This window comes from Medicago sativa, chromosome 7 (assembly GCF_051527215.1).
Source record: "Medicago sativa cultivar Bolivia chromosome 7, Bolivia_mono, whole genome shotgun sequence".
Lineage (NCBI taxonomy): Eukaryota > Viridiplantae > Streptophyta > Magnoliopsida > Fabales > Fabaceae > Medicago > Medicago sativa.
Genome location: NC_140755.1, coordinates 14,128,905 through 14,143,189, shown reverse-complemented (window position 1 = coordinate 14,143,189; position 14,285 = coordinate 14,128,905). Strand labels below are relative to the sequence as shown.

The 14,285-nt window shown below is 36.6% G+C and overlaps 1 protein-coding gene and 1 non-coding gene across 2 annotated transcripts; both read right to left on the bottom strand.

Annotated features, from left to right (window-relative positions):
- Positions 1-1,338: 1,338 nt before the first annotated feature.
- Positions 1,339-2,334, bottom strand: LOC146904452 (uncharacterized). Its single transcript, XM_085728289.1, has one exon. The coding sequence runs from the start codon at positions 2,332-2,334 to the stop codon at positions 1,339-1,341; it is 996 nt and encodes a 331-aa protein (XP_085584415.1).
- An 8,443-nt stretch (positions 2,335-10,777) lies between these two features.
- On the bottom strand, positions 10,778-10,884 carry LOC146904451 (small nucleolar RNA R71). The gene has a single exon (XR_015020928.1). It is a non-coding gene; the product is annotated as a small nucleolar RNA R71 (small nucleolar RNA).
- Positions 10,885-14,285: the final 3,401 nt, after the last annotated feature.

Sequence of the window (14,285 nt, the reverse complement as noted above, 5' to 3'; positions counted from 1 at the left end):
TAGGGATCCCGGAAGAAGGAAAATACTCATCACATAGGAAGGAATAGATTGCAAAACAGACTTAATGAGAACCTCCCTACCAGCCTGCGAGAGACATTTACTACTCCAAGAATTTATTTTGTTCCAGATACGATCCTTAATAAATTTAAAAGTTGCATGTTTGCTACGACCAATCATTGATGGTAGTCCAAGATATTTACCTGTACCCAACACTTGGCGAACACCGAGAGTAGTAGCAATGAGATTCTTTAAATCATCTGGAGTATTACGACTGCAAAATAACTCTGACTTCTGGAGATTAACGGCTTGCCCCGAAGCTTCTTCATAAGTAGTCAAAATATTTTTCATACAAACAGCCTCACTTTCACAAGCTCTAAAGAAAAGAAAACAATCGTCTGCAAAGAGGAGGTGAGAAATAATTGGTGCATTTCTGCAAATCGAAGTACCTTTAATATTATTGCAACGTTCAGCTTCACGGATAAGAGAAGAGAGTCCTTCAGCACAAATAATGAATAAATAAGGTGAGAGGGGATCCCCCTGACGGAGACCGCGTCCTGGCACAATAGGACCTACTGAAGCTCCATTAACCAAGACCGAGTAATCAACCGTTTCAACACAAAGCATAATCCAACTAACCCATCGAGATGAGAAACCCATTTGAATCATGATCTCTCGTAGGTAATCCCAATCTAATCTATCATATGCTTTACTAATGTCCAACTTAAGTGCAACATCTCCACTCTTCCCTTTTTCCTTAGCCTTCATGTAGTGAACAATTTCAATAGCCACCATTGCATTGTCTAAGATAGATCGACCCGGGACGAAAGCTGACTGATTTATAGAGATACACTTATCTAGCACCTGTTTGAGCCTATTAGCAAGCACCTTGGCTACTATTTTGTACACAACATTACAGAGAGCAATAGGCCGCCAATCCTTCATCGAAGTCCGAGAATCGCCTTTTGGAATGAGAGTAATATTAGTAGAATTGACATGAGGTGGGAAAGCACCACTTGCTAACCAATGACACCCTGCCTGATAAACTTCATGACCACAAGTGTCCCAAAAGTGTTGATAAAAACCTGGGTTAAAGCCATCTGGTCCTGGACATTTATCTGCTTGCATGGAGAAAGCTGCCTGTTTGAACTCCTCTAAAGTGAAATTCGCAGTTAACAAATCATTATCATCTCCGGTGATTGAAGTTGGAACCAGGTTGATGACACTTGCACGCAAGCTTGGTGATTTTCGAAAAAGATTCATGAAATAATCACGGGCAATATGCTTCAGACCATCTTCAGACCGACATTCGAAACCATGCTCATCTTCAAGATGCTCAATTCAATTCAACTTCCTTCTAGTACTAGCTGCCGCATGGAAAAACTTCGTATTAAGGTCCCCATCACGATACCAAAATGTCTTAGCACGTTGTTTCCAGAACATATCATCTTTAATCAACAGTTTATCCAACCTCTGTCTTAGCAAGTTGAAATACCTCACATTAGAGGCATCCACATGTGAACGAATAGCTTCAAGCTTGCGTTGAGTTTTGCGAATCTCTTGTCTGATGTTTTGGTTGGTATTCATACTCCATTTAGAGAGATCCACAACACATTGATTGAGTTTATTCATAAGAGGACGTTCACCATAATCTTGCCATCTTTGAGAAACAAAAGGCCTAAACTCGGGTTCAACAAGCCATGCATTCTCAAAACGAAAATGACGTTGACTGGAACTAGGCACAGGTTGCGGAGCACAATCTAACAAAAGAGGGTAGTGATCAGAGGACGTGGTAGTAAGACACTCAAGCTTTGCATTAGGAAATTTATCAAACCAACTATCATTTGCCATAGCTCTATCCAATTTCTCCTCCACAGCGCGAGCAGTTCCAAGACTTTTGAACCAAGTGAAAGCATAGCCATCCATATGAATATCAGCGAGTCCAGCATCCAAAACAGCTTGTCGGAATCCTTGAATAAGCCACGGTTGACGATCAGACCTTCCTTTCTTTTCATCAGCTGATAGAATATCATTAAAATCACCAATAATACACCAAGGAAGTTGAGAAAGATTGGATAATTGCCGAAGTAAATTCCAAGACTCTCTTCTCCTCCCTCCTTCTGGCATACCATAGAATCCAGATAACCTCCAATTTCCCCTCAAAGAGTCATTAACTTCCATATCAATATGATTCTGGGAGAAATTCGTGATAGTACAGTTAAAGTTCTTATTCCATAAACATGCCAAACCACCTCCCCTTCCAATACGGTTAACAGAAAAACAGTAATCAAAAACCAACATATATTTCAATTCTTCAATTTTATTAGACGTTGTCATTGTTTCAGACAGGATTATTGCATCAGGTTTATAGGTCCGGACTAGGTACTTTAAATTAGGAACCGTGCTCGGACTGCCCAAACCCTGACAGTTCCAACTGATAACACTCATTATTAGACACTAACCCTTGGAAACCAAAGCATCAAAAAATATCAAAGAAACCCTCTTCTTATGCTAATTTTCAATCAAAACAATAAAGGGGTAAACGTGCCACATGACAGCAAACAAAATCAAAGTGGGAAAACAAAGGAAAAGAAAGCGGTGGGGGACAAACACAACATACAATGGTGGAAGCAAAGACTTTTCACACCGCAGCACGGCGGCGAGACAACGAAGGAAACAAACCAGTGAATAGATTGACAGAACAGTACGGTGACGGGTGAGTCTAAAAATCGCAGATTACGATGACGAGTGAGTCTGAAAATCGCAGGTTACGGTGACGGTGGATCCGAACAACAAGCAAACCCGGTTCTTATAATTTCCTGCTCAACAACAATCTGGAAGCTGTCAATACCATGCCCGCAAGCGAGAATCACCGAACCGAACCAACACTCCACATGAATAATGAAAGATGAGAATAATAATTGGTATCGGAAAATCAATTGAATTCAAGAAACAAAAGCCAATCAACGCGTCCAGGCAAGAATCTCACCGAACGAAAACAAAGCACTCACAAGGGCTACTGAGGAAGCACTGCGGCGGAAGCACGTAACCCTAGGAGAGAATATCCGAAGAACAAAGTATTGTTTACATAATATATATATATATATATATATATATATATATATACACACACACATATATATATGTGTGTGTGTCTATATATATATATCTATATATATATACACACACACACACACACATATATATATATATATATATATATATATATATACACACATATATACATATATATATCTATACATATACATACATATCTATATATATATATATACATATATATATATATATATATACACACACATATATATATATATATATATATATACACACACATATATATATATATATATATATATATATATATATATATATATATATGGGGCTGCTAACTTACACCCACCTAAAAACACTAAGGTGCAAGTTAGCAAGCTGCACCTACTTATAATTTACTAAAACACCCTTTTGTTTATATTCTAATTAATTTTAAATAGAAGGGCAATTTTGTAACTAGCTTAAAAAAGATCCTTAGAAAAAGAAAAAAAAAGACATTGACATGCTTAAGGTACAAAACATGTAATAAAGACAAACTTTTAAGGAAACAATATTTGGAATGATGAAAGTGGGTGTAAATTAGTGAAGGTTTCTAACTTACCTTAATAATACTTATAAAAATTAGTGTAAATAATCAAGTGGGTGTAGGTTGTTAACTTGCACCTTAATAATTTTAGGTGGGTGTAGCTTGCTAATTTGCACCTTAGTCTTTTTAGGTGGGTGTAGGTTATCAGCCCCCTATATATATATATATATATATATATATATATATATATCACTCTCATCATCATTATCATAATGGTATAGTTGTCGTCATCCTCATCATCACTAAAATACAAATATTATTATTTCTCATCGTATTTATTTATTTACATATATAATATCAATTGTCATCTCTCTTCGTCACATTATGGATTCCTCATCATTACTCTCTATCAACCGTTTATATCACCACATTATCTCTTCATTAATCCAACCCTTATGCGTGACTCATTTCTACGCCAACGTCCCTCTAATTTATTTTATTATTCAATTTATGGGCATGCTCTATTCTATCTTTTATTCTATGCTCTCTATAGTTTACCAGAGGTATGTTACTGGACTTCTCCATCAGTCATGCACTCCATCGGTCTTAGACTCTATATGAATGCATAGAAATAAATTCAACTAGTAACACAAGTATTCACATATTAAAAAAATTCACATATTAATTCAAGACTCCCACTAAAACGCACGACTCTAATGCAAGCACACAAATCATCATCAGATATCACTCTTGTCATCGTTATATATATCACTCTTATAATCATTATATACATCACTCTCATCATCATCATAGATAAAAATCATCACTCTCATCATCATAATGATATAGTTTTCGTCATCCTCATTATCACTAAAATATTAACATTATCATTTCTCATCGTATTTATTTAATTACATATATATAATATCAATCATCATCACTCATCGTCACATTATGAATTCCTCATCATTACTCTCTATCAACCGTTTATATCACCACCTTATCTCTTCATTGATCAAACCCTTACACATGACTCATTTCTACGCCAACATCCCTCTATTTTATTTTATTATTCATTTTATGGGCATACTCTATTCTCTCCTTTATTCTAGGCTCTCTATAAACTTTATCCCTAATTTCATATCCTATTCCCCATTCCTAGTCTCAAGATGTTTTGTTATTCATTATCACTACATACAACTTCCCCTCCCTACATAACTAAGTTCTTCCTCACCATTGTCATTAAATCTTTCATACTTATTCTTCTCAATAAAACGATCTTATATCCTATTACTTTGTTCTCATGTGCGTTGTCATCTATGCATCGTCCATTCCCCTAATCTTAACTTTGCTCTAATTTAAAGTTATTATCTTACCTTATCATTAAATTCGACTTCAACAACTTTCCTCACTGAGACTTCACTATAATTAGAGGTTTCATTCTCTCGATACCGATCGTTATTATTATCGTCAACCATTATAACTATTACCTTTTATCCTATTTCCTATGCATCTTGCTATATCTTCTAATTGATCCTCGTCTTATTCATCGTTATCATCATTCCTATTATCTTTCATTACTTAATATACAACTCCTTATCCTCCCTTACGTTTTGTCTTAACAACCCTCTCATTGTCTACGATCATATAAATTAGACTTCTATATTATTTATTAATTTTTACACATTTTACGTTACTGTCTAACATTCATCTTAAGTTCTTTAACTACCTTGGATCTTTTACTCTTTCACTTAACGGTATTCCTGAACTTATTATTGGTTTAAGGAGATTATGATTAACATCCTCAATTATTTGGAAAAGCACCTACTTCATATCCCCCATCATCATCGTTTTACACCCCTTTTACTAAATCATGTGTTTTTAGAGTCACCATATACCCACACTATTTGCTATATTAAAATTTTGTCTTATTAACCTTAATTAACTTGATGTCTTTTCTCGTTGTTATTTTCATCCCTGACCTCACCCAATGCTTTAACTCCTACTCACATTATAACCCACTTCATCATTTAATTTTCACCCTAAACAAGATAACTCATCGTCATTACTCGTCATTCACAAACATCATTTATTATATCATTCATCATCACCATTCAACAACTATGATCTCAACATAGTTCTTCATCGTACGTGATAGGCGTTTGGCAAGTGCACCAAATACTATCGAAGTAGTAAAATATCGATCCCACGAGGACTGTTTTTAATCTCAATAATTCAACTACGTTGTATTTTAGGATGTATAAAGGTTATTTTGATTTGCCACTAGGCAGTAAATTGGTTTGATTGCATAAAAGTAATTGCTAAAAATAAATTGGTTTTCAAGAATAAGAGAGAGATGAGTTTAGGTCTTTCGAATCATCTATGTTCCCCTAATTGTTATGTTGCACCTATTCGTATGAATGATCTTCTAATCCCACGATAGTTAACAAAATAGTCCTAATCAATCCCTTGAGTTAGGACCCTCTTCTTAAACTACAGCCCCTAATCCCTTAGGTGGTCTAATAATCTTTGAAGGTTTAAAGCACGTTAACCTAATATCACTAATAAATGATTATCCATTCCTAGACTAACCATGTTTATTAGAACAATTCAATAGGTCTAAGTAGAAAGCTATGGTCAGTAGTCATTCGTTCTCACAAAATCATATTTATATTTGATTAGGATATAAAAAGCATTAAGAACAATTGAATTGAATAAAGACTAGAATATCATTCACAATAAATAGAGTTTCACAACATAATATCTCAATTAGGGTTACAACGAATCATCTCAGACCTAACCTCTAATGGATTTAGCTACTCATAATAGTGTTTACAAATAACATAATCATTAGAGGTAATAAAACATACACAAAGTGGTTGGAAGATGAAGAAATCGTCCTCCTGGCCTTCCTTGCAGTTGCAAAATCGCACTTGGCTCTCTAGAATTCGTAACCCTTGTTTTTGGAATAGACTGCAGCTTAAATAGGCACAGAATATCGCCCAAATCGTGTCACGTTTTAAGTGAATCGTGACACGTTTTTACCTTCTGGAGCAAGAAACTGAATTAGGGTTTCACCAAATCGTGTCACGTTTTACCAATCGTGACACGTTTCTTCAATGTCGAAACAAGAGTTCTGATGCTTCCCAAATCGTGGCACATTTCTATGCAATCGTGACACGTTTTCTTCTTTTGCAATCCTTCAGTTTTTCTGCTCTTTTTGCTGCATAAGTCTCATTGTGAACTCCATTTTTGTGCTAAAATACATCTAAAATTACGTAATGACAAGTTGTCATCAGTACGACAATAACTTATCATCATTAATAAACATCTTATACGAGCCTATGCACACATCACATTTCTTCGTCATTCATGACTGCATTTTAGAATCTACTCCCGTCATTCGTTATCTCCATTACTACATCTTTCATCCTAATAGTATACCCTATTCTCCATTATAATTTAAGTGCTTACCTCTATTAATATTCCTCATAACGTTCTCCATATTATCTCTCAATTTCTATGGCCAAGGCATCTTGACATCATTAGTTCTCACAGGCTACTTTCTTCAGTTCATATTTAAGCTTGTTAAAATCTTGGGTAATCACTTTTGTTGCTAAAAATGTAAAGTGTGAATCTACAATCAAACTCACAGCACCCAAGTTAATATGATAAAATCTAAGTCACAGAAATACCCATGCTTTTGGATATCCAACGTTGATGCCTAAATCTTTGATTGAATTTGTAACTGACTGAAGTCGATCTTTCAATATGAACTAAATGAACACCGCGACAAGACGCAAAATCAAACGCCACACAAACGACTAATAACACAACGTCGTACTTAGACGACGAAATCAGAAAAAAAAAGGAAAAAATTGATATATGTGAAAAACACTTATCTTCTTATATATAAAAGTTAACACGGGTGATTATTTTAGCCCTAATTTTAACCTAAACCCTAATGCTTGGATTTACTGTTTTAACCCTAATGCTTATTTTCAAATATATATCTGCTTCTTACTCTTTCTCCTTGATCTTAAACAACTTCTCTTCTTATATATCTTCTTATCTTCTTATATATAAAAGTTAACCTGGGTGATTATTTTAGCCCTAAACCCTAATGCTTGGATTTACTGTTTTAACCCTAATGCTTATTTTCAAATATAACTTTATCTGCTTCTAACTCTTTCTCCTTGATCTTAAACAACTTCTCTTCTTATCTTCTTATATATAAAAGTTAACACTTCAAATATAACCTTATCTGCTTCTTACTCTTTCTCCTTGATCTTAAACAACTTCTCTTCTTATATATCTTCTTATATATAAAAGTTAACCTGGGTGATTATTTTAGCCCTAATTTTAACCTAAACCCTAATGCTTGGATTTACTGTTTTAACCCTAATGCTTATTTTCAAATATAACCTTATTTTCTTCTTACTCTTTCTCATTGATCTTAAACAACTTCCTCCTACTCTTTCTCCTTGATCTTAAACAACTTCTTCCTACTCTTTCTCTTAATCCTACTCACCAACACTCTATAATTGCTTGATGAATGTTTAGCAGTCCTATTAGTATTAACCGATACTGGTTTCTATTTTTAATTTCTATTTTTAATTTCCGTTACAAACATTACATGCAGATTATTTAATTTCTATTTTTAATTTCCGTTACAAACATTACAAGCAGATTATAAGACAAGGGTTTCACACATATATGCTAAAATGTCACTACAATTTGTTTAATTCTTTTATTTCCAATACTGTCAACAATAGTAATTTGTTTTCTACGGTATGTATATATGCTAAATCCCTTTCTTTCTTTTTTTTAAACAAACTATTAACGTAACCAAACATGAGACTCCTTCACATCAGAATTACTTCCTATCCTCTTACTTGCACTTATTCTTCACTGGTTTAAAGTATAAATCATTCTTTCAATCCCTTTCAATATTTTGTAGGTCCTTTGGTGAAAAACCCTATTTTTGATCTTGACAAAGCAATCAACAAGCCAAGACTCAAATACAGATCATATATCGTTGAATATGACATTGATGTTGTATGTGTTTGCTGCGAAATATACCTATTCTTAAATATTTGCATTCTATTTTATCAATGTTTGTACTGTTTCAATTTTATCAATGTTTGTGATGTTTTTGTTTGTTATTTATCAAGTTTGAAGTATTGGTCGATAGAGTAAACAGAGCATTTTTCCTCACAAAGGGATGGAAAGAAATTCGTGACTTTTATGGAATTAGTCCTGGTGCCTGGATTACCTTGGTTTTTGGGGGTGACGGGCAATTTGATATACGATTGACTGATAGGTTTCACAAGAGTATCCCTGATGACATTCTGTCATTACGTAATATTAGGGACTTATTGTGACATTTTGATAGAGTTCTTATGCAATTTCTACTGTTCTGGAGTGCAAAAAGCTTAAATGTTGAAGTCTGTTCGAAGGAAATCGCGCCACGCCAATTTCAAGCCGTGCTGCGATTTTTGAAGCAAAATTACATCCTTCCTGTAAAGAGGAAATCGCGGCACGCCATTATACAAGGCGCGGCGCGATTTTGATGGGTCAGGCCCATGACTTCTATAAATACTGCACTCAATCTGAAGAACAAGGGTTACGATTTTGGAGAGCAAAGTGCGATTTTGAGACATCGGAGACGGCTAGAAGGGCGATTTCTTCAACCTTTTACCAATTCATGTATGTTTTATTTCAATCATTGATTATGCTATTTGTAAACTCGATTATGAGTAGCTAAATCTCTTAGAGATTAGATCCGAGATGAATCTTTGTAACCCTAATTGACACATGTTGCTGTGAAACTCTATTTTGTTTATGAATTCAATTCTAGTTTATTCAATTCAACTGTTCTTAATGCTTTTTATATCTTGATCACATATAACTTGATTTCGTGAGAATGAATGACCACTGACCATGGCTTTCAACTTAGACCTAATTGAATTGTTCTAATAAACAGGGTTAGTCTAGGAATAGATAATCGTTTGTTAGTGATAATAGGTTAACGTTCGGTAAAACCTTCAAGAATTATTAGACCACCTAAGGAATTAGGGGCTGTAGTTTAAGAAGAGGGTCCTAACTCAAGGGATTGATTAGGGCTATTTTGTTAATCATCGTAAACTAGAAGAGGGTTCATAACAAATAGGTGCAGTAGACCAATTAGGGGAACTTAGAGGATTCGACGGATCTGATCTCATCTTTCTCTCATATTTTCTTAATCAAATCTAGTTTCTTTTATTTGATTTCATAAAATCAAACCAAATCTACCGCCTAGTGGCAAATCAAAAATAACTTTTACGCATCCTAAATATTTTACCTTATTGCTGAATTGAGATTAACACAGTCCTCGTGGGATCGATATTTTTACTACTTCGATAGCGTTTTGGTACACTTGCCAGAAATCTATCAAGTTTTTGGCGCCGTTGCCGGGGACTGTTGAATTATTTCAACAAGGCAATTACGTTATAATTTAGGGTTTTTGCAATTTACTTTTCTGTTTTTAATTTTTATTTTTCTGTTTTCATATTCACTTGATTACTTTGCGTTGTGCAGTGCTACTAAGGTATTTTGCTGTTTATGCGAGGTAAACAGAGCTCAGACGACCTAGAATACGATCCGGAAATTGAAAGGACTGCTAGAGCACTTCGGAAAGCTGTCCGATCGCAAAGGTTAGCTCAATCCGTTCCACCGGGTGTTCGAGAACAAGTACCGGAGCAACTCTCAAGTGAATCTGAAACAATCTCTTCTCCTAAATCTGCAACGATGGAAGGAGAAGGAGTTGTACCACCAAGACCTAAGCTTGGAGACTACGGGTTAGCCACTCATCGCGGTCAACTGACCCACACTTTTCAACCAGCTAACCCCGTAGCGTTCGACATCAAGACAACTGTCCTCAATGGTTTGAGGGACAAGCAATTCGATGGGACTGAAGCTATGAGTCCTCATGAACACTTGAGCCATTTTGCTGAAACCTGTGAGTTTTGTGTGCAACCAGCCACCGTGACTGAAGCACAAAAGAAGTTAAGGCTGTTTCCTTTCACCTTGACGGGAAGAGCAAAAGATTGGTTGCTAACAATTCCAAACGGGACTGTCCAAACATGGGAAGAGTTAGAGCTGAAGTTCTTGGAGAAATACTTCCCTATGTCTAAGTATTGGGACAAGAAGATGGAGATCTCTAACTTCAAGCAAGGAGAAGGTGAATCATTGTATGATGCTTGGGAGCGATTCAATTTGCTTCTCAAGAGATGCCCTAATCATGAGTTCACCGAGAAGCAATACCTCCAAATCTTCACTGAGGGGGTAACACCAAACACTCGAATGTTCTTAGATGCTTCCGCGGGAGGTAGTCTCAAAAGTAAAACTGATCATGAAGTTCAAGCTCTAATTGAAAACATGGCTGGCAATGAGTATCGTGATCAAGCTAAAAAGAAAGAAAGAGGAGTGTTTGGGGTGAGTGAACAAACTGCTATCCTTGCCAACCAAGCAGCAATGAACAAACAGATCGAAGCTCTAACTAAGGAGTTTCAAGGCTTCACTTTGGCCCATAAACAACAACAAGTAGCTGCAATCAAGTGTGACTTATGTGGTGAAGAACATCCCAACGGTGAATGTGTTCCGGAAGGATCAAGTGAAGAAGCTAACTTCATGGGAGGATATCAAAGGCAGAATCAATACTACAATTCAGGCATTAATAAGCATCCAAATCTAAGCTACTCAAACAACAATGCTTTGAACTCTCAGATGCTAACTCCTCCTCAACAACAACAAAGGAAGCCATCAGCTCTTGAGGAAACTATGATGAACTTCATGAAGATGACTCAAGGCAACTTTGAAGAGATGAAGAAGAGTCAAGAAGCTGAAAGAAAGAACAATGAAGCTTCTAGGAAGATGCTTGAAACTCAACTGGGGCAATTAGCTAAGCAGTTGGCTGAACAAAACAAAGGCGGATTCTCAGGTAACACTAAAGATAACCCTAAGAATGAGTCTTGTAATGCTATTGAACTGAGGAGCAAAAAGGTTTTGACACCTTTAGTTCCAAAAGCTCCAAAGAAGGTTGATGAAGTAGTTGAGGTGGAGGAGAATGATGTAGTTGAAAAGAATGATGAGGGTGTAGTTGAAAAAGAAAATGATCATGGAGTAGTTGAAAACGAAAGGAAGAAAAAAATAGAGGGAGAAAAAAGTGAGAAATTAATTGATGAAGATTCAATCTTGAGGAAGTCGAAGAGTCAAATTTTGAAAGATGGAGACAAACCACAGGTTATTCCATCATATGTGAAGCTTCCATACCCTCACCTTTCGAAGAAGAAAGAAAAGGATGAAGGCCAATTCAAGAAGTTCATGCAACTTTTCTCACAACTTCAGGTGAATATTCCTTTCGGTGAAGCTCTTGATCAAATGCCGTTGTATGCTAAGTTCATGAAAGACTTGTTAACCAAAAGAAGGAAGCCTAAGGATGATGAGAACATAGCACTTTCTGAGAATTGTAGTGCTATTCTTCAAAAGAAGCTGCCACCTAAGCTGAAGGATCCTGGTGCTTTTACTATCCCTTGTTCAATTGGACCGGTAGACATTGGAAGAGCTTTATGTGATTTGGGAGCAAGTATAAATCTGATGCCACTTTCAATGATGAAGAAGCTTAAATGTGGGGAACCAAAACCAACAAGAATGACCATCACTTTAGCTGATCGGTCAATCTCTTACCCTTTCGGTATACTTGAAGATGTGCTAGTCAAGGTTAATGACTTGGTGTTCCCAGCAGATTTTGTGGTCCTAGATATGGCTGAAGATGAAGATATGCCACTCATTCTAGGGAGACCTTTCCTTGCAACTGGTCGTGCTTTGATTGATGTTGAGCGTGGAGAGCTAATGTTGAGATTCCATAAGGAGCAGGTAGTCTTCAATATCTTTGAGGCAATGAAACACCAAGATGAGAATCCCAAGTGTTACCGGATTGATGTTGTGGAAGAAACTGTCGAAGATAAAACACTTGAATCTCAATCTATTCAATCTACGGAGGTGGAAAGTGTGGAATCTATCGATAGACAAGAAGTGATTGAAGATCTTGGAAAGATAGAGGGTGTTAAGCAACTGGAAGTAAGCAAAGAACAGATGCAACAGCAATCATTAGGAGACATCCGTGACAACAAGTATGGGGGATTGACAGCTGGTAAAAATGAAATAAAGACTACTACCACTGGTCCAGGTGGTAAATTGGCTTATAGAAGGATTCCCTATGGGATGCGTAATGGGTCGGCTGCTTTTCGATGGTGTATGCATTCAACTCTCTCTGATACTTTGGAAAGAATTAGGAGGTACTGTGACGAAGGGTTGGCAAGAAACAAGCCTGTTGATGAAACTGTAGACCTAAAGAAGTCTGGTGCACAAGGAACTTTCAAGGGTAAGGAACAAAAGCTGAAACGGTACCGTAAAGGAGGACTCCCAAACAATGAAGAGGGAGCCACATCATATGATCCTTAGAAATAGTCATCAGTCAAGCTAGTGACGATAAAGAAGCGCTGAGTGGGAGGCAACCCACTATTTATTTTTCAGGTATGATTTTATTGCTTTCAAAAACAAAAACACAAAAATATTTTTCTTTTCTTTTAATACAAGGCAGGAAAGTTTTATAAATTTGTTCAAATATACCTCTTGCCAAGAAAATCATGCAAGGTACTGATGTCTTGCATGATTCTCTCCTCAAAAATTTTCAGAACTTAAAGGAACTCAGGCATTTTTCAAGGAAACAAAAACTCTTTTTTTGCCTGAGAAAGCAAAAACACACTCCCTGTTGCTCAAAATCGCGCCGCTCTGTGCAAATTGGCGTGCCGCGATTTTGAAGAACAGGAGAACACTTTCCCTATTTTAAAGAAATCGCGCCACGCCTTGTAATTGGCCGCAGCGCGATTTTGCTTGAAAGTTGCCTAACCGTTGCAAAAACTAGCCGTTACAAACCCACCAACTTCCCTACCATTAGAAATTTGCCCGTTACTAGCCGTTACACACAAAATCGCGCCGCGCCTTGCAAATTGGCGTGCCGCGATTTTGCCCCTACAGCACTATAAATTCTTCACTGTTCATCATCATTTTCATTCCATTCTTCCTACCTTTCTCTACCAAAACTTCCCTAAACTTCCATTCACGAATTCTCTTCATCTTCATCTCAATATTCACCTCCTAACCATCATCAAACCAAAATCCCAATCACAAATTCATCAATCCAAACCACCATCAAACCACAATCATTCAAAACTTTCCCAAACCTCACAAAACTTTCCATTCACCATCTTCCCAAACCACAAATGGCCTCCAACCAAAGAAACACCCGCTCAAAGAAAGCCACCAACCCCAAACCATCCACAAGCAAATCCAAACGTCCTCGTGCCGCATCCGAACCACCAGAAAACGCCATCCATTTCATCAATGACCTAGCCCAAGAGTTTCATCAATCTATGAAGAGTTTCGAAGTTATAGGGGAGAGGAAGTTTGATTTCACAAAACTAGTGAAATATCCTTTCTTTGAGTCTGAAATACGAAGGAGGGGGTGGACGAGATTGAATGAGATGATCGACGAGGCAAACAACAAAACGGTGATCGTCGAATTCTTTGCAAATGCAAGGGTGTCCGATACACCCTTTCAATCTTTTGTTCGAGGAAAGTACATTGA

Excerpts from the sequence above, each read along its gene's own strand:
- LOC146904452 (XM_085728289.1), bottom strand. The coding sequence starts at position 2,334 with ATGACAACGTCTAATAAAATTGAAGAATTGAAATATATGTTGGTTTTT.